The sequence below is a fragment of the Balaenoptera physalus genome (genome assembly GCF_965194825.1).
Source record: "Balaenoptera physalus genome assembly, chromosome: 1".
NCBI classification, from domain to species: domain Eukaryota; kingdom Metazoa; phylum Chordata; class Mammalia; order Artiodactyla; family Balaenopteridae; genus Balaenoptera; species Balaenoptera physalus.
Window position 1 is genome coordinate 180183956 of NC_138882.1, and position 24964 is coordinate 180208919.

Genomic DNA, 24964 nt, shown 5'->3' on the forward strand with positions numbered 1-24964 from the left:
AAAAACATAAAATGTTTCTTCTTACAAGTTTGGCTTCTGTAGCCTCAGTTGGGGATAGTACTGAGTTCAGATCCTGACTCCATCAAGCGATATTTGGTCTTGATGAGTCATAATGTTCTATATCTTAATTTCTTCAGTTACAGAATGGAATGAAGAATACCTGCCTCACAGAGTTGTAGTGGGGACATGCCAAGCATTTGAAAAGCACTTAGTAAATTATAGCCGTTATTATTATGCAGGAATCATACTAAGGTCTCTACTGTTGACCTTGAACATGAAGTACCAAATGTTTGGTGAAATAAGTACACATACTGCCTCTTGGATTATAAATAGGAAACTTTAAGGAAAATCTCATGCTAGAAAGTGGGTTATCACAGTCTCTCTTTCCTGCCTAGTTGGATTTAAGTTGACCTTAGCTAAAATTGGGAGACAATTCATTAGACACAGAAGTAAGCAAGTTAGTTTGTTCATGTTTCTGATTTCATTCTAAGAATGAATAGAAGTCATATGTGTTTTCTGTTTTCTTGAATCATTTATTCCTCCAAACCCATTAATATTCCATAGCTGATGTATACTTTCTGTACTTTCTAAAAATTATTCTTTAAAAAGCATTGGGAATTGGCACACAGTCAAAGTGGAGGTATTTAGTAGCATTGTTTTTTCACTGGATTGCAAGATGATAACACAAACTTCTAATGTGTGGTTTCAATGTTTCTTTACAGCATGCAAAGATAATATGGTGTTCTTTCCCTTTAGTATTCAGGAGCCTGGTAGACTTGAACAGAGACAAGTCCTAAATTTTGTTTTATGAAATAGTTTTAAACCACAAGATAGGTAGTAAATCCTACACTGGCATGCTTCTAAAAGTTGCAGTGTCAAATACTTCTTTCAGCAATGTTCAGAGTTAGAGACTCATACATGCTTAAAGTTAAATTTTTAATATTAAAGCCATTCACCTTGCAGGAGTGCAGTTCGTAGGTATTGTGGAAGACTACTTCCTACCACCAATACCAATGATCAAGCAATTTTGAGTCAAAATTCAGAATATTTTCAATCTGAGTGGAGAATTTTCAGGGTATTCCCTTCAAAATGTCATTACTTTTGCACAATTATAATCCTTTTGCTAGTTAGAATTGTGCTAAACATACTGAATAATTACCATGCAGAGAGGCCTTAAAATATATCCTTTACGCTGACTTTCTCTAGCTGGGCTACAATACACAGAATTCATAACATATCTTGATGGTGATAGCTCTGACCTAAGATTTTTGGATTAGGTAGACACCTGCATCTTACCATATTTAGGCCTTGATTTGCAGAAGGAGGAATGTAGAATTCTTTGTCTCCTCTCAGTTTTTTATGCTTAGTGGAAATTTGAATAATAAAATCAACATTTCAAATTGATGTTTGATATAGATATGAGTGAATCGGAAAATGTTCAACATTACCTTGATGAAAAGAAAAACTTCTGTTTTAAGTATATTTCATAGAGCTTATAGTAACTTTTTGGAACTACTGCTGTCTTCCCTCTAGTACCAGCTGTTCTCCAGAAAACTCAGTAATTCTAATCTTCTGTTTCTAATTCTAGCCATAGCTTGTCAATATATAGAATAGTTTTCAGAGTAGTTTTCTTTTTTAAACTAAATATATGTAATTCAAATAACATTAGAAAGGGTTCATCATTTTTCAGAGAATTTTTTAACAGTTAAGAAAGTTTTTAAAAATTTCTTCTTAACTGTAGATTCATTTTGAAATTAAAGTAGGATACAAAAATGCACTGTTTTAAAAAATTTTTATATTACCCCCAGAAACAATAGATTCTGCATTCTGCAGTCAGATTGGTTTTTCTCTCTTGATGGAAATATCATTACTGAGGGTTTGTACTGGGATCCCATTTTAGCCCCAAAGTCTCCCACTAGCTTGATTCACCTAAATACTTCTTTTTCCATAACCCCCCCCCTTTACCCCTCTGAATTGGAAGAATTTAGGATTTGAAATCATTTTTAGGTTCTTGAATTGGAAGAATTTAGCATTTGAAATCATTTTTAGGTTCTAGTTATATGACCTTGGACCTGTGACTTAATTTCTAAAACCCTCAGTTTCCCCATCTGTAAAATAGGAACATAATAGTTTTTATCCCATTGGTGATTGTAAGAATCAAAGGACACTATGTATATATGGTATTTGACCCATTTCCTGGTACATATTAAGTGCTTAATAAATGTTAGCTGCCATAATTAAGTGTCTGATTTTCTCAGTTTTTGATGTGAACAGCTGGAATAGTTACATGAAGACCAAGTTTCCAGACAAATATGCCATTTCCCATTTGTTTTGGTACTTGATAAAAACCCAAGGAAGACTTCAGCTTGACTTGTAGAAAGACTGTTGAATGAATTAAAATCTTCAGTTGGTGTGATAGTCTAGAGACACAGCTTAAATGATTGTCTGATGTTTGAAAAAATGCATTCAGCTCAGTGTATTGAGGATATGGTATGTATAATTAAATACAAATAAAAGTTATTTAAGCCTTAGTCTTAGTGCGTTTTGAAGGCTCTTGATGTAGAGTAGGTATTCAATGAATGGTATTCTGTTGTAATTCAACCAGTTGTACCAATGTAGCTCAATTGGGTCTCTTGGAATTTAGGACAGGACTATTCTCTGTCAAATGAGACTGTCCCTCAAATTGCAGGATGCTTAGCATTCTTGGTCTCTCCCCATTAAATGATAGTAACACCCTCTCGGTCATGTGTGGCTCCTGACAACCAAAGGGCGCCCATCTAGGAGCTTGGTTGCACCACTCTATGAGAATAAAAGGGAGCAGTTTTTTCCTTCTTATAAATCTGACATTCATTATAGAAACTATGGTTAAACAGAAAGAAAAATTATCTCTTATCTCATTATCCAGAGCCATTGTTAATAAGCTGTATGTAATCCTAGACTTCCCCATATGCATCTATGTTAGTATTCTGTATTTTTTTTGTTACCAGTAGGTTTACGCTCCACGTGCAGTTTTTGTGCCCTGCTTTTTAGAAAAACATGTCTTTTATTATAAACAACTTTCTGTATAATTAAATACGCTTTTAAAGGCTTATTTCAAATGATTGCAATAATATACCATTATATGCCCAGACCATTGTTTCATTAATAAGTCCCTCATTGTTAGACATTTAGTTTATTTTTCTATTATAAATATTAGTTTATAATATAAATATAAATATTTAGTTTATCTTTCTATTATAAATATTGTTGCTTTAAATATTCCAGGCCTCTGTCTTGTCTCTTCAGTGTTTATTTCCTTAGAAAAAATTCTTAAAGGTGAAATTCCTGCAAATTCCTAAAAATGGCCAAATGGTATAAACATTTTGAATGCAGTATATTAGATTTCAAACTATCATGGCTCTGAAAAACATACTCTTAATAGTAAAAGTTCTTAGAGAAATAAAATCAGTGTTCTTTATTTAGATCTACTCTATTATACCTTTCAGCTTTCTGTAGTAAAAGTTTAATGAATTAATTAAAGGGCTTATTTCAGAATAAGGAGCTCTCAAAATAAATTTTTTTTGTTTCTAATTTTCTTTATTAATGTTAGCTATTTCTCAAGAGTATATAGAAGTTTCAGTCATAGGTCTGCTTTTGTTTGATATTTTTAGTATCAGAAATTTTATTTCCCAAAATTAATAATTGAATTGACATACTCTTATTAGATTGTTAATGTGAGATTTACTATTTTCTGCTGTTTAATTTAATTCATCTAGGTTTCATTCAGTGGTCATAAAGGGTAATATCCTTATTTTTTTTTAAATTAATTTATTTATTTATTGGCTGCATTGGGTCTTCGTTGCTGAGCGCGGGCTTTCTCTAGTTGCGGCGAGAGGGGGCTACTCTTTGTTGCGGTGCGCGGGCTTCTCATTGCAGTGGCTTCTCTTGTTGCGGAGCACAGGCTCTAGGCGCACGGGCTTCAGTAGTTGCAGCACGCGGGCTCAGTAGTTGCAGCACGCGGGCCCTAGAGCGGGTGGGCTTCAGTAGTTGCGGCGTGTGGTCTCAGTAGTTGTGGTGCACGGAGTTAGTTGCTCTGCGGCATATGGGATCTTCCCGGTCCAGGGATCAAACTTGTTTCCGCTGCTTTGACAGGCAGATTCTTAACCACTACACCACCAGGGAAGTCCCAAAGGGTAATATTCTGATGTGCTTTTTAATAGTGGTATCTTATAATCTGGGTTACCCATGTAGCAGTTACTCTGGTTGAGTTGGAAAGTATTTTCATCAGGGATATTTTAATAAATACGTATTTATTTTATATATATATCACATATATGTAATAAATATAATAGATGTATTTCTTTGAATGTTTTTGTCTCTTGCCCTGGCAACTTAGTCTGAAGTATTTGGCATTCAGAGCCTATTGATCTTATTTCTCCACTACAGTAAATAGGCAGAGTTAAAGAAACACTGGCCTCTAAGCCCATCAATTAAAGTGAATTTTAAGGCCAGTAAAAGTAGTTGCAGTGAATGAATTAGCCTCTAACAGCTTAATTTTACCATCTGTTTATCTGATCAATGAGCATATTTTCTTTGACAGACTTACTTAACTAAAAGTTATTGTAAACACTCAATTTCACTGATGCATAAAGATTTCTGGCAGAGAAAGTAAAGGCCCTTTCAGTTTAGATTGTCTGTTAGCAATGCTTAAAATTTTTGTTTGCATCTGTTGAACATGCTCATGAGTAGCTGTTTTTCCGCTGGAGCCTGTTCATTCCACTAAGGAAACACAAGGCTGGAAACCAGTCTAAATCTCCTTTGGTTTCATCTTCCCAGGCATGAATCATGTATCAGTTTACCTGGAATTTTAAAATACAGAAATTTTCATGAGTTAGCTTTCCTTTCATTTTTCTGGTACCTTTATTATGATTATCAATTTATCTGTCTCACTCTTGCTATCATTCTTTTTCTGTCTGTATACAGATGCACATTTTTTGTATTATTTTCATATAAATTGTTTATTTTTAATTGGACTTGATTATCTGAATATTAACGTTGATTTCTCCTTAAAGAATTTTTTTTTTTTACAATTGAAGATACAAGATAAATTTCCATTTTTATTCCTTAACATTATTTCTAGTTATATGCCTCTTTTAAGAAATGAAAGTTAATTTTAAATGAAGTTTTATGTTCAGGAACTTGATTTCACTGATAATAAACTTCATTGATAATAAATGACACCATGATAGTTTTTATTGAAACAGTTTTTTATACAGGTAATACATGTTCTTTATAAAAATCCCCCAAATGCAGAAATATATAGAATAAAAAATAATATCTGTATCTAATAATTTAATCTCCAGTTATTTGCCCCTGAACTGTCCTGTCCTGTCTCTACAGTGTATCCTTGGTAGAAAAATTTTCTACAGATGAAGGCTTTCTCTACCTTAAAGAAAAGCCCCATTCCCATCCCAAGAATGTTTTAGTTTCAGGTTTGATTAGATTTTCCCTTTGTATTCTTACATTTATTTATTTATTTATTTATTTTTATGGCTGTGTTGGGTCTTCATTTCTGTGTGCGGGCTTTCTCTAGTTGGGGCAAGCGGGGGTCACTCTTCATCGCGGTGTGCGGGCCTCTCACTATCGCGGCCTCTCTTGTTGCGGAGCACAAGCTCCAGACGCGCAGGCTCAGTAATTGTGGCTCATGGGCCCAGCTGCTCCGCAGCATGTGGGATCTTCCCAGACCAGGGCTCGAACCCGTGTCCCCTGCATTGGCAGGCAGATTCTCAACCACTGCGCCACCAGGGAAGCCCCCTTTGTGTTCTTGACATAGTCATTTGGTGAATTAATTCCTTCTCTTACTTCAAAGTAAACTTTATATGTATTGGAGGTTAAGTAATAGTGGAAAATAGAGAAGAAAATATGACAATGTTTTTGGAGTGGCAAAATAAGTAATATTTTGATCTGTCTTCTGCTGCCCGTGTTTTAGAGTAAGAGGTTAAAAGAATTACCCTAAAATAATACAATATAATCTCTGATCCCAAAGTTATTCTAACATGTGTTTCCTTTTTTTCTTTCCCAGAAGAGAAGCCAAAACCAGATCCAGTGTTAAAGACTCCTTCCCCAGTCCTTAGGCTAGCCCTTAGTGGAGAGAAGAAAGAACAAGCAGGCCAGACATCTGAGGTCACTGCAGTAGAAGCCATACCAGAGCTTACTCTGCCTCCATCACCTACCACTATTTCTCCCCTTGCTCGAAGTACAGTTGCTTCCCCCACCTCTGCTGCTCTTAGTAGCCAACCAGTATTCACCAGTGCTACTGATGACAGATGTGAACTCTCTTCCTCAAAAGAAGACACAATTCCTATACCCAGCCCCACATCTTGCACAGAAGCATCAGATCCTTCACCAATAGATGAAATTGATGATGATATATGCAAGAAATCTTGTAGTGTAGCACCTAATGATATTCCGCTGATTTCTAGTACTAACCTAATTAATGAAATGAATGGGGTTAGTGAAAAATTACCAGCCACGGAAAGCATTGTGGAAATAGCAAAACAGGAGGTGTTGCCATTGACTCTTGAATTGGAGATTCTGGAAAATCCCCCCGAAGAAATGAAAGTGGAGAGTGTTGCAACTCCTATCACCCCTTCCATAGTTCCCTCCTTTTCTCCGTCTCCTCCAACTCCTCCAGCTTCTCCTCCTCCCACACCAGTCATTGTTCCTGCTGCTGCCTCTAATGTTAGTACTGCTAGTGGTCCCACCGCAGTTCAGAGAGTCTTAGAAGAGGACGAGAGCATAAGAACTTGCCTTAATGAAGATGCAAAAGAGATTCAGAACAAAATAGAGGTAGAAGCAGATGGGCAAACAGAAGAGACTGTGGATTCTCAGAACTTAAGTTCAAGAAAGAGCCCAGTCCAAGGTAAGCTATTCTGTTATTAATTATATTTTGCTTGTTGAACATGAAAAAGAAGAAGTGTTTGAGTTATTTTTTAATTGGCTACTTCCCTTGACTTCCAGAAACATCAAATGAATGCTGTAATTCCTAGTCTGATTTCTTCATTGGTGTGTTTATGTTTTAGTGCATCCAGCAAAGAGTTACTCCATTATCTAAAAATGCAAATGAAATTTGAAATATACAAAATGCCTCCAAGGTGTATGTCACTGTACACGTGTTTTTTGTTTTTGCCTCATTCATATGAATCATTTCCTCCGTGGTTAATTTTGTTGCTTTGGGGCTGGAAACCAGTCAAAACCAGCATGGTCTATAGTCCCTAATCCTGTTTTCTCGGAATTTTAAAGCCTAATCAATTCTAAACTTAAAAGAATTCCTCTATGCAAGACCTCTTCTTTAATCTTGGGTTAAGGAAAATAGCAATCAGAATGTCAAAGGTTTATAACTAGTTCTGAAAAATAAAAGTACCCTCTCTGATTAACTCGCAGATAGGTTTAATGCTCTTCCGCTTTTACTTTTTAAAGTTTCATTTTTCCTGAAATATTAATTTTATCATTATTGCTTTATCATTAATATTGTCAAAGTATTATATTCTTCTGAATTCAAAATTATTTCTTTTTAATGTAGTATCACCTGGAATCTTGGATCTAACCATTAGGTTTTTATAATATTAATCAAAAGTTATCTGAGGCTTATCAACTATTCTTATATCAGTAGTCCATAAGAATATGGCTTTTAACAAGTCAGCATAGCCCATCTTGTGAAACATTGCCCTACACTGTATAATTTGCTCTCTGTGCCTGTCAAGTTAAGTTATACAATTTGACAAATGACTGATCCCCCAGCAGTTAATCTAGATATGTACTAGAGATGTTTTAGTCACCCACATCCCCAGTATTTATTGCCTACTGTGACCTGTCTAATTGAGAAACTTGGCAAATCAAAAAACCTGATCTCTACCTTTAAGATGTGGTTTTCCCACCCAGCTCAGTTCTCGAGGTAATTTCCTCATGAAGGTCTCTGAGAGGTGTCTGGTTCTTTGGAACTGTAGAACATCTAGTTCCACAGTAAACCAGAGCAGAAAAGCAAACAATGCCAGGCAGTTGGGACTGGGAGAAATTTATCATAAATATTTATAAATCGCCTGTTTCCTCAATAGACCGGCCTCCATAAGAATCAGTATGCTCCAGAAGCATAGTGCCTTCACTATGTTAGGAACTTCCTCCTTGGTGGGGTGATGACCTGGGGCTTTTTTGTAACTCTTTGAAAAAACAATCTTTCTTTTGGTGTGGCTGTAGGTGAATGCCCCTCCAAAGAACACTTGTTTTTGATGGAGAAGAGTAATTTGTTTGACCCTTCATTTTCTCCCTTCATTTACCTACCTGTGAGTTGTCATTCAACAATTAGTGATGTAGTAGTTCCAAAAATAGGAGAAGCTATTGAAGACAAATGTTTTGAAAAAAACATCCAAACAAATAATAGAAAGAATAACAGGCATAGGGAATACAGTCAAAGATACAAACCATATCTCAGAACTGAAATAAGTATAAAGCAAAGTTCTGCACTGAAATCCCACTTCTACTCATCCCTGACATTCATTCATTCTTTTAAGCAGTTTGTCACTTAGGTGGCCTGACATTGCAAGACAGCTCCCAGGGATAAATGGACAAACAGAATCTGGGGTTAAGTTGTCTTCATTACCATGGTACATTTTTTTTCGAAATGCAAATACTCTTGGAATTAGTAATATAAGTCACCAGCACCTTAGTAAAAGAATATAGATTATTCAGCAGTAAACCAGAAGATAGCTAAAAGAAAGAACTGTCTTTTGCCATGATTAGGGATGAGGTAGAGGTTGGTGGTGTCAGGAAGGAAAGTGTCTTGGCATTTTTCTAGTTTCATGATTTTTTTAACCTATGAATGTGTTTTAAAGGAACTAGAAGTTCTGTAATTTCCCTTTATATCTTACACTCTTCAAAATTCAAAGTAAATGAACCTCAAGAACCCATGCACCTCTAGCATTTTTTAAATTGTAAGGCTTACCAGAAACATTCCTGGCCCTCTGATTTCAGTATTAATATTTTTTAATGTTATTGCTATAAAAGTTAACCATGAAAATTAACTCATCGTCATTCTTTTAGATAATATCGGCCTGAAATTGTCATATGCTTAATGACTCCCGTCTTTTTTGCACTTATTTAGCATACCTTGTTTACTTTGAGAGGATAGTAAAATTGTAACAGTTTGGTTTGGATATCAGTCTTTTGTTGTTGACTTTTGAGAATAGTTCTTACTGTCTCTGCCTGAGGATGAAACACTTTAAAGCTCGCTTCAGAAACCATTTGCTTTTGACAAGTGTGATGCATAGAAATACGCAGTAGTTTGTATAGAGGTACTTGTTTAAAGCAGTAAAGTCAGACTTAAGGTGTATGGTCCCTTCTCTTACTTCTGCTAGAAAACATTTTCTTGCCACTATTCTAGATCATATTTCTGACTGGAGCAAATTGCAGCAATTCTGGAGGCTTAGGGGTTGAAGGGTAAACTCTATAAAACGAGAATTGTATCTTCAGGGTACTCTGAAAAGCCTCAGAGATGGGCCAGACTTTTGATTCATATGATCACTTCAATAATTAAATGTGCAAAAATCTGTATTAATTGATTTCTTTTTAAAAATATTTATTTATTTTGGGCTGCGTTGGGTCTTAGTTGCAGCATGCGGGATCTTTTGTTGCAGCGCACGGGCTTCTCTGTCTCTAGTTGCGGCACGTGGGCTCTCTCGTTGAGGTGCGTGGGCTTAGTTGCCCTGCAGCATTTGGGATCTTAGTTCCCTGACCAGGGATCTAACCCGCGTCCCCTGCATTGGAATGCGGATTCTTACCACTGGACCATCAGGGAAGTCCCTGTATTAATTGATTTCTTGAAGTCCTAGGAATTTTTATTATGGTTTCGTTATACTTGGTGGGGAAGAAGAGAGAATTTCAGAACTTGTGGAAAAATGTTCCCCACTCATCATTCAGGAATTCATTTTGTGCAATTTCATGAGTGTATATACTGTGTGAGATGCATGCTGTGTAACATAAACTTTTCCACTTTTAAAAATAATAGTGGGCTTCCCTGGTGGCGCAGTGGTTGAGAGTCTGCCTGCCAATGCAGGGGACACGGGTTCGAGCCCTGGTCTGGGAAGATCCCACATGCCGTGGAGCAACTGGGCCCGTGAGCCACAATTGCTGAGCCTGCGCGTCTGGAGCCTGTGTTGCGCAACAAGAGAGGCCGCGATGGTGAGAGGCCCGCACACCGCGATGATGAGTGGCCCCCACTTGCCACAACTAGAGAGAGCCCTCGCACAGAAACGAAGACCCAACACAGCTATAAATAAAATAAGTAAAATTAAAAAAAAAAATTTTAAAAAAGAATCAGAGCCTCTGTCCAAAGTGGCCCTGAATGATAAAAATAATAGTGATTTTTTCTTTTTCTTTTACATTCATTATCTGTTTTTGATATAAAACTATTATTTGAAGTTCTTCTGGCAGAGGGAGGTTTCTACTCTTTCTGTTTGTCTTCTCTGGCTTTGCTCATGGTGTATTGTTTCTTTGTATATTTTATAAATTTGTTTTATGAACTTATCTTCAGCTAAACTTTCCCGGATGTGGATTGAGGGCAGCTCCTCTCAAAGCATGTCTTAGGGAAAACATTAGCTGGAACTTAATCTGAGTTTAATGTCCTAAACGAACTTTCTTACCGCACACAAAGTAAACGCATTCCCTGTGTATACTAATTTTCAGGATGACAGCAGGCTCTCTACACCTAGTTGAAACCAAATATCCTTCCTTGTCATCACTCTATGTTGGTTCACTGGTTTATTTTGGTCTGTGTACTGTTTTAGCTTCCTTTTCACTGAGACTGTCACTCTGTTAGGAGTCTCGGGGATTTTTATAAGAATCTCAGTTCCAAGTCCTTGCTTTTGTAGGGATCCAGGATCTTGTATGTCCCACGTGGATGTTCAGATGTAAACTCCTTGGTTATAGAGACTGGCAACAGCCTCCCATATCCCCAGTATTGTAGTGGTAGCAGCAGCTGACCTTGTTTGTGTGGCTTCCGAGTGTTTGCCTTATATTTCTTGTAGGCTCAGCTAAGGTTGAAGGATGGTTTTCAGTTTCTGTAGGCTGCAAGATGAGAGATTTATTTCTCAAATGGAGATATGATTGTATGTTTCAGGAGTTGTTAATAAAATTCTGATTCATACAGCCAATCGAGTTGCTGTTATCGCTTTTTTTTATATACAGGTTTTTATTAGCTATCACTTTTACACATACTAGTCAGTCCCAATATGTCAATCCCAATCTCCCAATTCATCCCACCACCACCACCCTCCCTGCTTTCCCCCTTGGTGTCCATATGTTTGTTCTCCACATCTGTATCTCTATTTCTGCCTTGCAGACTGGTTCATCTGTACCATTTTTCTAGATTCCACATATATGCATTAATATACAATATTTCTTATTCTCTTTCTGACTTACTTCACTCTGTATGATAGTCTCTAGGTCCATCCACATCTCTACAAATGACCCAGTTTCATTCCTTTTTAATGGCTGAGTAATATTCCATTGTACATATGTGCCACATTTTCTTTATCCGTTCATCTGTCGATGGGCATTTAGGTTGCTTCCATGACCTGGCTATTGTAAATAGTGCTGCAATGAACATTGGGGTGCATGTGTCTTTTTGAATCATGCTTTTCTCAGGGTATATGTCCAGTAGTGGGATTGCTGGGTCATATGGTGATTCTAGTTTTAGTTTTTTAAGGAAACTCCATACTGTTCTCCATAGTGGCTATATCAATTTACATTCCCAGCTACAGTACAAAAGGGTTCCCTTTTCTCCACGCCCTCTCCAGCATTTGTTTGTAGATTTTCTGATGGTGCCCATTCTAACTGGCGTGAGGTGTTACCTCATTATAGTTTTGATTTGCATTTCTCTAATAATTAGTGATGTTGAGCAGCTTTTCATATGCCTCTTGGCCATCTGTATGTCGTCTTTGGAGAGATGTCTATTTAGGTCTTTTGCCCATTTTTTGATTGGGTTGTTTGTTTTTTTAATATTGAGCTGCATGAGCTGTTTATATATTTTGGAGATTAATCCTTTGTCCGTTGATTTGTTTGCAAATATTTTCTCCCATTCTGAGTGTTGTCTTTCCATCTTGTTTATAGTTTCCTTTGCTGTGCAAAAGCTTTTAAGTTTCATGAGGTCCCATTTGCTTAGTTTTGTTTTTATTTCCATTACTCTAGAAGGTGGGTCAAAAAAGATCTTGCTGTGATTTATGTCAAAGAGTGTTCTTCCTATGTTTTGCTGTAGGAGTTTTATAGTGTCTGGTCTTACATTTAGATTTTAATCCATTTTGGGTTTATTTTTGTGTATTGTGTTAGGGAGTGTTCTGATTTCATCTTTTACATGTAGCTGTCCAGTTTTCCCAGCACCACTTATTGGAGAGACTGTCTTTTCTCCATTGTATATCCTTGCCTCCTTTGTCATAGATTAGTTGACCATAGGTGCACGGGTTTATCTCTGGGCTTTCTTTCCTGTTCCATTGATCTATATTTCTATATTACTGTAGTTTTGTGGTATAGTCTGAAGTCAGGGAGCCTGATTCCTCCAGCTCCATTTTTCTTTCTCAGGATTGCTTTGGCTATTCGGGGTCTTTTGTGTTTCCATGCAAATTGTAAAATTTTTTCTTCTAGTTCTGTGAAAAATGCCATTGGTAGTTTGATAGGGATTGCATTGAATCTGTAGATTGCTTTGGGTAGTAGAGTCATTTTCACAATGTTGATTCTTCCAATCCAAGAACATGGTATATCTTTCCATCTGTTGGTATCATCTTTAATTTCTTTCATCAGTGTCTTATAGTTTTCTGCATATAGGTCTTTTGTCTCCTTAGGTAGGTTTATTCCTAGGTATTTTATTCTTTTTGTTGCAGTGGTGAATGGGATTTTTTCCTTAATTCCTCTTTCTGATCTTTCGTTGTTTGTGTATAGGAATGCAAGAGATTTCTGTGCATCCTGCAACTTTACCAAATTCATTGATGAGCTCTAGTAGTTTAATGGTGGCATCTTTAGGATTCTCTCTGTATAGTATCATGTCATCTGCAAACAGTGACAGTTTTACTTCTCCTTTTCCAATTTGTATTCCTTTTATTTCTTTTTCTTCTCTGATTGCCATGGCTAGGACTTCCAAGACTATGTTGAATAATGGTGGTGAGAGTGGACATCCTTGTCTCGTTCCTGATCTTAGAGGAAATGCTTTCAGTTTTTCACCATTGAGAATGATGTTTGCTGTGGGTCTGTCATATATGGCCTTTATTAGGTTGAGGTAGGTTTCTGGAGAGTTTTTATCATAAATGTGTGTTGAATTTTGTCAAAAGCTTTTTCATGATCATATGGTTTTTATTCTTCAATTTGTTAATATGGTGTATCACATTGATTTGCATATTTTGAAGAATCCTTGCATCCCTGGGATAAATCCCACTTGATCATGGTGTATGAGCCTTTTAATATGTTGTTGGATTCTGTTTGCTAGTATTTTGCTGAGGATTTTTGCATCTATATTCATCAGTGATATTGGTCTGTAATTTTCTTTTTTTGTAGTATCTTTGTCTGGTTTTGGTATCAGGGTGATGGTGGCCTCGTAGAATAAGTTTGGGAGTGTTCCTAACCCTGCAGTTTTTTGGAAGACTTTGAGAAGGATGGGTGTTAGCTCTTCTCTAAATGATTGATAGAATTCACCTGTGAAGGCCTCTGGTCCTGACTTTTGTTTGTTGGAAGATTTTTAATCACAGTTTTAATTTCATTACTTGTGATTGGTCTCTTCATATTTTCTGTTTCTTCCTGGTTCAGTCTTGGAAGGTTATACCTTTCTAAGAATTTGTCCATTTCTTCCAGGTTGTCCATTTTATTGGCATAGAGTTGCTTGTAGTAGTCTCTTAGGATACTTTGTATTTCTGTGGTGTCTGTTGTAACTTCTTCTCTTTCATTTCTGATTTTATTGATGTGAGTCCTCTCTTTTTCTTGATGAGTCGGGCTAAAAGGTTTATCAATTTTGTTTATCTTCTCAAAGAACCAGCTTTTAGTTTTATTGATCTTTGCTATTGTTTTGTGTGTTTCTATTTCATTTATTTATGCTCTGATCTTTATGATTTCTTTCCTTCTACTGACTTTGAGTTTTGCTTGTTCTTCTTTCTCTAGTTCCTTTAGGTGTACAAGGTTAGATTGTTTATTTGCGATTTTTCTTGTTTCTTGAGGTAGGCTTGTATAGCTATAAACTTCCCTCTTAGAACTGCTTTTACTGCATCCCATAGGTTTTGGATCGTTGTGTTTTCATTGTAATTTCTCTTTAGGTATTTTTTGATTTCCTCTTTGATTTCTTCAGTGATCTCTTGGTTATTTAGTAACGCATTTTTTAGCCTCCATGTGCTTGTGTTGTTTTCTTTTTTTTCCCTGTAATTGACTTCTAATCTCCTAGCATTGTGGTCAGAAAAGAATGCTTGATATGATTTCAATTTTCTTAAATTTACTGAGGCTTGATTTGTGACCCAAGATGTGATCTATCCTGGAGAATGTTCCACGTGCACTTGAGAAGAAAGTGTAATCTGCTGTTTTTGGATGGAATGTCCTATAAATACCAGTTAAATCTATCTGGTCTACTGTGTCATTTAAAGCTTGTGTTTCCTTATTAATTTTCTGTCTGGATGATCTGTCCATAGGTGTAAGTGAGGTGTTAAAGTTCCCCACTGTTATTGTGTTACTGTCGATTTCCTCTTTTGTAGCTGTTAGCAGTTGTCTTATGTATTGAGCTGCTCCTTTGTTGGGTGCATATATATTTATAATTGTTGTATCTTCTTCTTGGATTGATCCCTTGATCATTATGTAGTGTTCTTCCTTGTCTCTTATAGCATTCTTTATTTTAAAGTCTGTTTTATCTGATATGAGTATTGCTACTCCAGCTTTCTTTTGATTTCCATTTGCATGGAATATCTTTTTCCATCCCCTCACTTTCAGTCTGTATGTGTCCCTAGGTCTGAAGTGGGTCTCTTGTAGACAGCATATATATGGGTCTTGTTTTTGTATCCATTCAGTGAGCCTGTGTCTTTTGGTTGGAGCATTTAATCCATTCACATGTAAGGTAATTATCAATATGTATGTTCCTATTACCATTTTCTTAATTGTTTTGGGGTTTTTTTGTAGTTCCTCTTCTTCTCTTGTGTTTCCCACTTAGAGAAGTTCCTTTAGCATTTGTTGTTGAGCTGGTTTGGTGGTGCTGCATTCTTTTAGCTTTTGCTTGTCTGTAAAGCTTTTGATTACTCCATCGGATCTGAATGAGCTCCTTGCCGGGTAGAGTAATCTTGGTTGTAGGTTCTTCTCTTTCATCACTTTAAATATATCGTGCCACTCCCTTCTGGCTTGAAAGTTTCTGCTGAGAAATCAGCTGTTAACCTTATGGGAGGTCCCTTGTATGTTATTTGTCATTTTTCCCTTGTGGTTTTAACAATTTTTCTTTGTTTTTAATTTTTGTTTATTTGGTTGCTATGTGTCTCAGCGTGTTTCTCCTTGGGTTTATCCTGCCTGGGACTCTCTGTGCTTCCTGGACTTGGGTGGCTATTTCCTTCCCCATGTTAGGGAAGTCTTCGACTATAATCTCTTCAAATATTTTCTTGGGTCCTTTCTCTCTCTCTCCTCCTTTTGGGACCCCTATAATGCGAATTTTGTTGCATTTAGTGTTGTCCCAGAGGTCTCTTAGCCTGTCTTCATTTCTTTTCATTCTTTTTTCTTTATTCTGTTCCACGGCAGTGAATTTCACCATTCTGTTTTCCAGGTCACTTATCTGGTCTTCTGCCTCAGTTATTGTCCTATTGATTCCTTCTAGTGTATTTTTCATTTCAGTTATTGTATTGTTCATCTCTATTTGTTTGTTCTTTAATTCTTCTAGGTCTTTGTTAAACATTTCTTGCATATTCTCGATCTTTGCCTCCATTCTTTTTCCGAGGTCCTGGATCATCTGCACTATCATTATTCTGAATTATTTTTCTGGAAGGTTGCCTATCTCCACTTCATTTAGTTGTTTTTCTAGAGTTTTATCTTGTTCCTTCATCTGGTACATAGTCCTCTGCCTTTTCATTTTGTCTTTCTTTCTGTGAATGTGGTTTTCGTTCCACAGGCTGCAGGACTGTAGTTCTTCTTGCTTCTGCTGTCTGACCTCTGGTGGATGGAGCTATCTAAGAGTCTTGTGCAAGTTTCCTGATGGGAGAGACTGGTGGTGGGTAGAGCTGACTGTTGCTCTGGTAGGCACAGCTCAGTAAAACTTTAATCCGTTTGTCTGCTGATGGGTGGGGCTGAGTTCCCTCCCTGTTGGTTGTTTGGCCTGAGGCTACAGGCTCTTTGGTGGGGCTAATGGCAGACTCTGGGTGGCCTTATGCCAAAGAGTACTTCCCAGAACTTCTCCTGCCAGTGTCCTTGTCCCCGTTGTGAGCCACAGCCTCCCCCCTCTCCCCGCCTCTGCAGGAGACCCTCCAACAGTAGCAGGTAGGTCTGGTTCAGTCTCCTATGGGGTCACTGCTTCTTCCCCCTGGGTCCTGATGCACACACTACTTTGTGTGTGCCCTCCAGGAGTGGAGTCTCTGTTTCGCCCAGTCCTGTCGAAGTCCTGCAGTCAAATCCTGCTAGCCTTCAAAGTCTGATTCGTTGGGAATTCCTTCTCCCCTTGTCGGACCCGCAAGTTGGGAAGCCTGACTTGGGGCTCAGAACCTTCACTCCAATGGCTGGACTTCTGTGGTATAAGTGTTCTCCAGTTTGTGAATCACCCACCCAGCGGTTATGCGATTTGATTTTATTGTGATTTTGCTCCTCATACCATCTCATTGCGGCTTCTCCTTTGTCTTTGGATGTGGAGTATCTTTTTTGGTGAGTTCCAGTGTCTTCCTGTTGATGACTGTTCAGCTGTTAGTTGTGATTCTGGTGCTCTCGCAAGAGGGTGTGAGCGCACGTCCTTCTACTCTCTCATCTTGAACCAATCTCCATGTTCTCACTTTTGATTTACTTCAGTATAAAAGAAACATACTTTAATTCAGGAAAATTGTTTTCATAATAATCCTTGATTTATTCTCACTTGTGAATATTGAAAATACCTTAAAAGAGATAAAACATAAGTAAGCAGAAAATAAAAGAAATAAAAGTCTTTTAGTTTGTGTAAACTAACCTGAAAAAGACTCATGTTTAAAACTGTAACCTGAAGGTCCACATCAATAATAAGGAATTTGAAATTTATACTTGCCTTTGCTTGACTTAAGCCTTCTGAGAAGTATTCGAAATATCCCTGGAAGATTCGGTTACTGGGGCCGAAAATAGGTCACCAGTGATTTGAGTGTCCCACAAGCCCAATCCTTCCCATATTGTGCACCCATCTAATTTAACTTCTCATATTCCTCTGGAGGACTGTGTTCTGGAACCTTGTGAACAGAACTTCTTACACATTCCTGGTTCCATGTCACTTATCAACACCAGCAGAGCAATTTTTAAAACAAGGGCTCTTAGCTCCCTTTTCTAGAGGCTTGAGTCTGAGTGATCCTTAGGGATAAATAAATTTAAATGACTGGATTTCCCCACCATGTTGATAAAAATATTGTCAACAAAGCTGCCTAAAAAGAGCATTTCTGCTATGTTATTCCTATTTTCTTGTTGCCTTCCACAGTGAAATCTTAAGCTTTCTCTGTAGAATGCTGGTGCTGGTTCAAATTCTGTCTGTATTCATATGCTGTGGAAGGAGTCCAGGCACCAACCTGGTGGTGGAGCTTATCCACAGACTCAGGTGCCAAGCCTGTCTGGCAAGCACTGTGCACAGGTCCTCCTTGCCTCCTCAAATGGGTTACACGTCCCCACTATTTACAAAAGTTCATTTCTTCGCAACATGAGCCTTGAAGTTTCATTCATTGGATATTAATTAACTTAGTTATACATATTTCCATGAATAGACATAGATACCTTGTTCAGAATTTAGCCCACTTTTCCCAGACTTAGTAATTAATCTACCTCGGAAAGAAACCATTGTACTTAACTTGCTTCCAGACAGGGTAATACAGACAGTTCAGGGGAATGCTATTCTCTTTCAGGCAAGCCTAGTCTTGCTAAAAGCGTTCTGTTTCTCCAATATCCATCTTCACCTTGCACACAGTAGTCTTGAGAAGTGTTTCCAATATCTTTGACGAGATAACTTTCACTACTAATGCAGAAAAATGTCCAAAATGCATTTCCTTCAATATATGATTTTTCTCCATTTTCTATTGCTATATTAAAGCTACTTGGTAATTTAGTTGCAATCATAATAAAATCATCTTTTTTTTAATGTTTACAAGACCTTTTTTCAGGCATCTCAAGCATTAATCTTACGATTTAAGCAGTTGTTTCTGGGATATAATTATTCTTACTTTGCTATTACCAAAAATAAGCCATGGAGGTAAATTGGCTTTTTCAGGGTCACCGGAAGAGTTACAACCTAAGCCTTCCTTTACATCACATTTCTGTTATTCTTTCTAACATGCTTTTTACATTGTTATAAAGTTCCTTTAATATTTTCTGGATTTAGGGAGTATACATTTATGCATGTTTAAAAGGACCTGTGAATGCCCACTTGTTTCAGCTGCAAATAGTTAATGAGAGTCTACTATGTTCTACATTGTTCTGGGCACTTCAGATTCATCAATGAAGAATCCAGTGATCCCTGCCCTAGTTTATATTAGAAAGTTTTAAGTACTATAAAAATAATCAAGCAGGGAAAGGAATGCTGGAGGGGCAGCAGGTTGTAGTATGTAAATAACATGGTTAGAGTTGTAGGCCTTTATAGAAGATGAGACTTGAGCAAAGATGGAAGAGGAGGATTATCTGATAATTACTATCCCCTTTTCCTTTAGAAAAAAACAGTGCTAATACCCCATCTTCTCTCTTAAATTCCAGTAGGCAGAGCACTACTGGACAAGATTACCCCACTGTGAATGAAAGTGCCTCTACAAACACATGCTCTCCACCACCAACCATTCCTTTTATGACCTCCCTGTTGTAAAATCCTGTAATCAGCCCAACCCTCCCCACTCTCAGCAGATGGCTTTTTTTCTGTCTCTGTTTAGAAAACTGAGTGCACTGAGTATGCCTTTTTCAACCTTCTGCCGGAGCTACAAACCTATCTCTATCCAAACTTTCATCAGAGTTTACTAGCTGTCCCTTTGCAGTCTCATATATATATTCACCACCTTCCCACAGACTTCTTTCTCATTGTAAATATGCTGAAGTCTCTTTCAGACCATGAACACTCCCTCAATCCTATGCGTCCATTTAGTTAGCATTTAAACTCATTCTTCCTCTTACCCAGTCTTCTCAAGAACAGTCTACCATTTCTGCTTCTACTGTGTTCACTAATAAGTAATATGGTCTGATTTATGCTTGCAACATGCTATCGTATTGGTCTTTTTACCACTTCTAATGGCATTATTGGTACTGACTATTGACTATTGATCACTCTCCTTTTCTTCTTTTTTAGTTAGACTTATTGAGTGTAATTTATATGCAATAAAATTCACTCTTTGTAGCATTCATTTCCGTGAATTTTGACAGACATGTAAAGTCATGTAATCACCACCACAGTAAAAATATACAACAGTTTCACCACCCCAAAATTTTCCCTCATATTTGGGTTATGTTCTAATTCTGATATTATTCAGCACATTTTTCATGGGTAATTTCATCTAATGGTAGATGGCCCCAGTGGTATGTGTTAATGAATTACATTTTTTATCTCCATCCCACCTTCTTTTCTGAGCTTCAGTCTTGTATTTCCAGTTGCCTGCCAGTTATCTCCACTTGGAAATTCCAGAGTCGTCTCAGATTCAATATATCCGATACCAGACTAATCACCTAGTCCCCCAAACCTGTTCTTTTATCTAAGTGGCACTGGCTTTAATTAAGCTAAAATCCTGAAGTCACTGTTGATGTACTTCCTCCTTGAGTCACTCCTTTTTCATATATTTAACAAGGTTCTCTCATTTTACCTGATATGGTTGTTGAATTTATCTCCTCCTCTCCATTTCCTACTGCCTTAGACCTGCACTTCTGCATGGATACCTCTCATTTCTCTGGCTCCAGCTTTGGCCCCCTTCAAGTTCATTCTCCACGAAGTAGTCATCTTTTTAAAATAGAGATCTGGACTTATCACTCCTTTTTCACATCTCTGCTTAAATCCTTCAGAGTGATGGGTGGCACTGGGGGCATTCACCCTCAAGATGAATTCTAAGCTTCTCATTTTTGACTATAATATCTTTTTGTTATTTTTAGTTATAGTAGCAATCTTCTTAGTATATATGCATAAGATCTGAATGTAACTTTTCATGTATTTGGTTAGTCTAAACACCAGCAGTAAAGTATAGTGGTCAAGATCAAAGCAACAGAGTCAGATACTCCTGAGTCTTAGCCTTTCCCTTTGTCCATCTCTGTGACCTTGTGTTTCTTAATCTCTGAATTGGTTTTCTCATCCAGAAAACAAAGATAATAATAGTATTTACCTCATAAATATGTAGTGACAATAAAATGTGCAATATGTAAAAAGCACTTAGCATAGTGTCTAGCACATATTAAGCACCCTATAAATGTTAAGTATTATTAATACTACTATTTTCAGCTAGTATTAAAGGCCCAAATGTTCCCTTTGAACTGTACTAATATAGTACACACACAGAGCAAATGGGTGTCGTGATCTCTGCCCTTAGGAATTTTTGTTCCATAGGAGAGCAGCTCAAGAATATGATAGCATCTGAAAAGTTCTTAATTAAATTCTAGGCATGAGATGGTAGAAAATCCCTTAGAATAGTCCCTATATGCATGTATAACTTTGATTAAAGGATTTGTACCATTATATCAATTAATCTTCACAATGGCACATCTCAAAGTGACCTCTGCTGTCATTTGGAAGAGAGATGGTTTGCTTAGAACATGAATTTTAAGGAGAGTCTATACCAGTGAAAGCCTTAACAAGCATATAAAATAGAGGATAGTAATAACATTATTAACTTTCTGTTTCAGTCAGGAGTAGAAGATTAGGAAGAAAGGGAAAGAGAAAACTAAAAGGAATGGGGAAACAATAAATAGGATAGCTGAAAAGTGGAAAAAACCCAAATTTTCATCAACTGATGAATTGATAAACAATGTATTGTGTATCTATGTAAAATATGAAATATTATTCAGTCAAGAAAAGGAGTGAAGTACTGATACATGCTACAACATGGATGAACCTTGAAAACATTATGCTACGGGAAAAAGTCACAAAAGACCATGTATTATATGATTCCATTTATATGAAATGTCCAGGATAGGCAAATCCCTAGGGACAGAATGTAGCTTAGTAGTTGCCAAGGGTTGAGGAGAGAGAAGAGTGGGGAAGGAGTGCTAATGGATATGGGGTTTCATTGTGGGGGTAATGAAAATCTTCTAAAGCTAGATAGTGGTGAAGGGTGCATAATTCTATAAATATGCAATTGTGAGATACAGGCATATCTCTTTATAATGCACTTTATTGCACTTTGCAGATACTATTTTTTACAAATTGAAGGTTTGTGGCAACCCTGTGGCAAGCAAGTCTGTTGGTGCCATTTTTCTAACAGCATTTGCTCACTTTGTGTCTCTGTGTCACATTTTAGTAATTCTCACAATGTCTTTAACTTTTTCATAATTATTATATTTGCTACAGTGATAGTGGTCTTGGATGTTTCTGTAAGATGGTGAACTTAATCCATAAATGCTGTGTGTATTCTGACTGCTCCACTGACAAGCTGTTCCCCATCTCTCTCACTCTCCTCGGGCCTCCCTATTCCCTGAGACACAACAGTATTGAAATTAGGCCAATTAATAACCCTGCGATGGCCTCCAAGTGTTCAAGTGAAAGGAAGAGTCCCATGTCTCTCACTTTAAATCAAAAGCTAGAAATGATTAAGCTTAGTGAGGAAAGCATGTCGAAAGCTGAGATGGGCAGAAAGATAGGCCTCTTGCGCCAGACAGTTAGCCAAGTTGTGAATGCAAAGGAAAAGTTACTTCTTGAACGAAATTAAAACTGCTACTATAGTGGACACATGAATGATAAGAAAACAAAACAGCCTTATTGTTGATATGGAGAAAATTTTAGTGGTCTGGTTAGAAGATCAAACCGGCAGCAACATTCCTTTAAGCCAAAACCTAACCCAGAGCAAGGTCCTAACTCTCTTTGGTTCTGAAGGCTGAGAGAGGTGAAGAATTTGCAGGAGGAAAGTTTGAAGCTAGCAGAGATGGTTGGTTCGTGAGGTGTTAGGAAAGAGGCTTGTATTTGTATGTCTCCATAACATACAAATACAAGGTGAAGCCACAAGTGCTGATACGGAAGCTGCAGCAAGTTACCCATAATATCTAGCTAAGGTAAGGAATGAAGGTGGCTACACTAAACTACAGATTTTCAGTGTAGATGAAACAGCCTTCCATTTAAGAAGATGCCATCTAGGACTTTCATAGCTAGAGAGAAGAAGTCAATGTCTGGCTTCAAAGCTTCAAAAGACTGGCTGACTCTTTTGTTAGGGGCTAATGCATCTGGTGACTTTTAGCTGAAGTCCGTGCTCATTTATCATTCCGAAAATCCTAGGGCCCTTAAGAATTCTGCTAAATCTACTCTGCCTGTGTTCTATACATGAAACAGCAAAGCCTGGATGACAGCACATCTGTTGGCAGCATGGTTTACTGAATATTTTAAGCCCACTGTTGAGACCCACTGCTCAGAAAAAATGATGCCTTTCAAAATATTACTGCTCGTTGACAATGCACCTGGTCACCCAAGGGCTCTGAAGGAGATGTACGAGATTAATGATGTTTTCCTGCCTGCTCACACAACATCCATTCTGCAGCCCGTGAATCAAGGAGTAATTTCAACTTTCAGGTCTTATTATTTAATGAATACATTTCGTAAGACTATTTAGCTGCCATAGATAGTGATTCCTCTGATGGATCTGGGCACAGTAAATTGAAAACCTTCTGGAAAGGATTCACCATTCTGGATGTCACGAAGAACATTCGTGATTCACGAGAAGAGGTCAACATGTCAACAGTAACAGGAGTTTGGAAGAAGTTGATTCCAACTCCTGCGGGGTTCAAGACTTCAATGGAGCAGTCACTGTAGATGTGGTAGAAACAGTAAGAGAACTAGAATTAGAAGTGGAGCCTGAAGATGTGACTGAACTGCTGCAATCTCATAATAAAACTCTGTGACAGATGAGGAGTTGCTTCTTACGGATGAGCAAAGAAAGGGTTTCTTGAGATGGACTCTAATCCTGGTGAAGACTACTGAAATGACAAGAGAGGATTTAGAATATTACATAAATTTAGCTGATAAAGCAGTGGCAGGTTTTGAGAGGACTGACTTCAGTTTTGAAAGACGTTCTACTGTGGGTAAAATGCTATCAAACAGCCTTGCTTGCTACAGGGAAGTCGTTCGTGAAAAGAAGAGTCAGTTGATGCGGCAGACTTCAGTGTTGTTTTATTTTACGAAATCACCACGGCCACCCCAGCCTTCAGCAGCCACCACCCTGGTCAGTCAGCAGCATCGACATCGAGGCGAGACCCTCCACCAGCAAATGATTATGACTTGCTGAAGGCTCAGATGATGGTTAGCATTTTTTAGCAATGAAGTATTTTTAAATTAAGGTATATAAATTTTTTTAGACATAACCCTATTGCACACCTATTAGACTACAGTGTAGTGTAAACATAACTTTTTTTTTTTAAACATAACTTTTATATGTACTGGGAGACCAGAAAATTTGTGTGACTTTATTGCCATATTCACTTTATTGCAATGGTCTGGAACCGAACCTGCAATATCTCTGAGGTGTCCCTGTAATAGAAAATATATATTGGTCTCTGCCTCTGGTTCCTGGCACAGAGCTCCTAATACTCTTGTAATTTACTGAATGATAAGAACACTAGGAGCATCTCTTGTTCTAATACTGTTTTTTGACCTCTGTCCATGGCATAGGGCTCCTAAAAGCCTTGTAAATTCCTCAGTGATGAAAACACTGTGAGCATCTTTTGTTCTATTGAGGTGACTCTAGGTGGGTTCTTGGATGACTCCTGGATGGGGGCTGGTAACCAGAAAGAATCAGTCATGATTAGAGCCTTGGAATTTTTAGCCCTCCTTCCATCCTCCAGGGGGAGGAGAGGGGCTGCAAATGGAATTAATATTGGATCATGCCTACTCGATGAAGCCTCCATAGTAGGGAGTTCAGAGAGCTTCCAGGCTGGTGACACATCCACACTAGGAGGGTGATGCACCCCAGCTCCACGACAACGGGGAGCTGCTGCACTTGGGACTCTCCCAGACCTCTCCCCTGCCCGTGTATATCTTTACCTGCTGTTTATCTGTATCCTTTATCAAATCCTTTAATAAACTGGTAGACATCACGAAATGTTTCCCTGAGTTTTGTGGGCTGTTCTAGCAAACCTGAGGAGAGGATTGTTGGAACTTCCAGTCTATAGCAGGTCGCTTGGAAGCACAGGTGATAACCTAGACTTGCAGCTGGCATCTGAAGTGGGGGTGGGGGACAGTCTTTTGGAACTGAGCCCTAACTTGTAATATCTGACACTATCTCCAGGTTTGAATTAAATTGTGGAAACACAGCTGGCGTCACAGAGAATTGCTTGTTGTGGGGGGAAACCCCTACATATTTGGTGACCAGAAGTGTCAGAAGTGAAGTGTTCTGGATTAGTAGAAAAGGAAATACATTGCAGGCAAGAATTGGGTTTTTCCCTTCATAGAAAGATGGAAAGACTGGAGTTTTTCCATTACAGATAAAACCACTGAATTGTGTACTTTAAAAAGGTGAATTTTATAGTTACGTGAATTACATCCCAATAAAGCTTTTATTAAAAAAAATAAATGAATAGGACTGTGCGTGGTTGTGCTACCAGCATCTATATAAGGATCTGTCAG

General features: G+C 37.8%; 1 protein-coding gene across 24 annotated transcripts in view; it reads left to right on the plus strand.

Moving 5' to 3' along the window:
• Positions 1-24964, plus strand: part of EIF4G3 (eukaryotic translation initiation factor 4 gamma 3) — a 367587-nt gene that overhangs the window by 225120 nt on the left and 117503 nt on the right. For all 24 annotated transcript variants that reach the window (XM_082448361.1, XM_082448380.1, XM_082448372.1 and 21 more), the window contains one exon: positions 6062-6901. In XM_082448361.1, coding sequence (XP_082304487.1) covers positions 6062-6901 — 840 coding nt within the window. The remainder of the gene's footprint in view (positions 1-6061; positions 6902-24964) is intronic.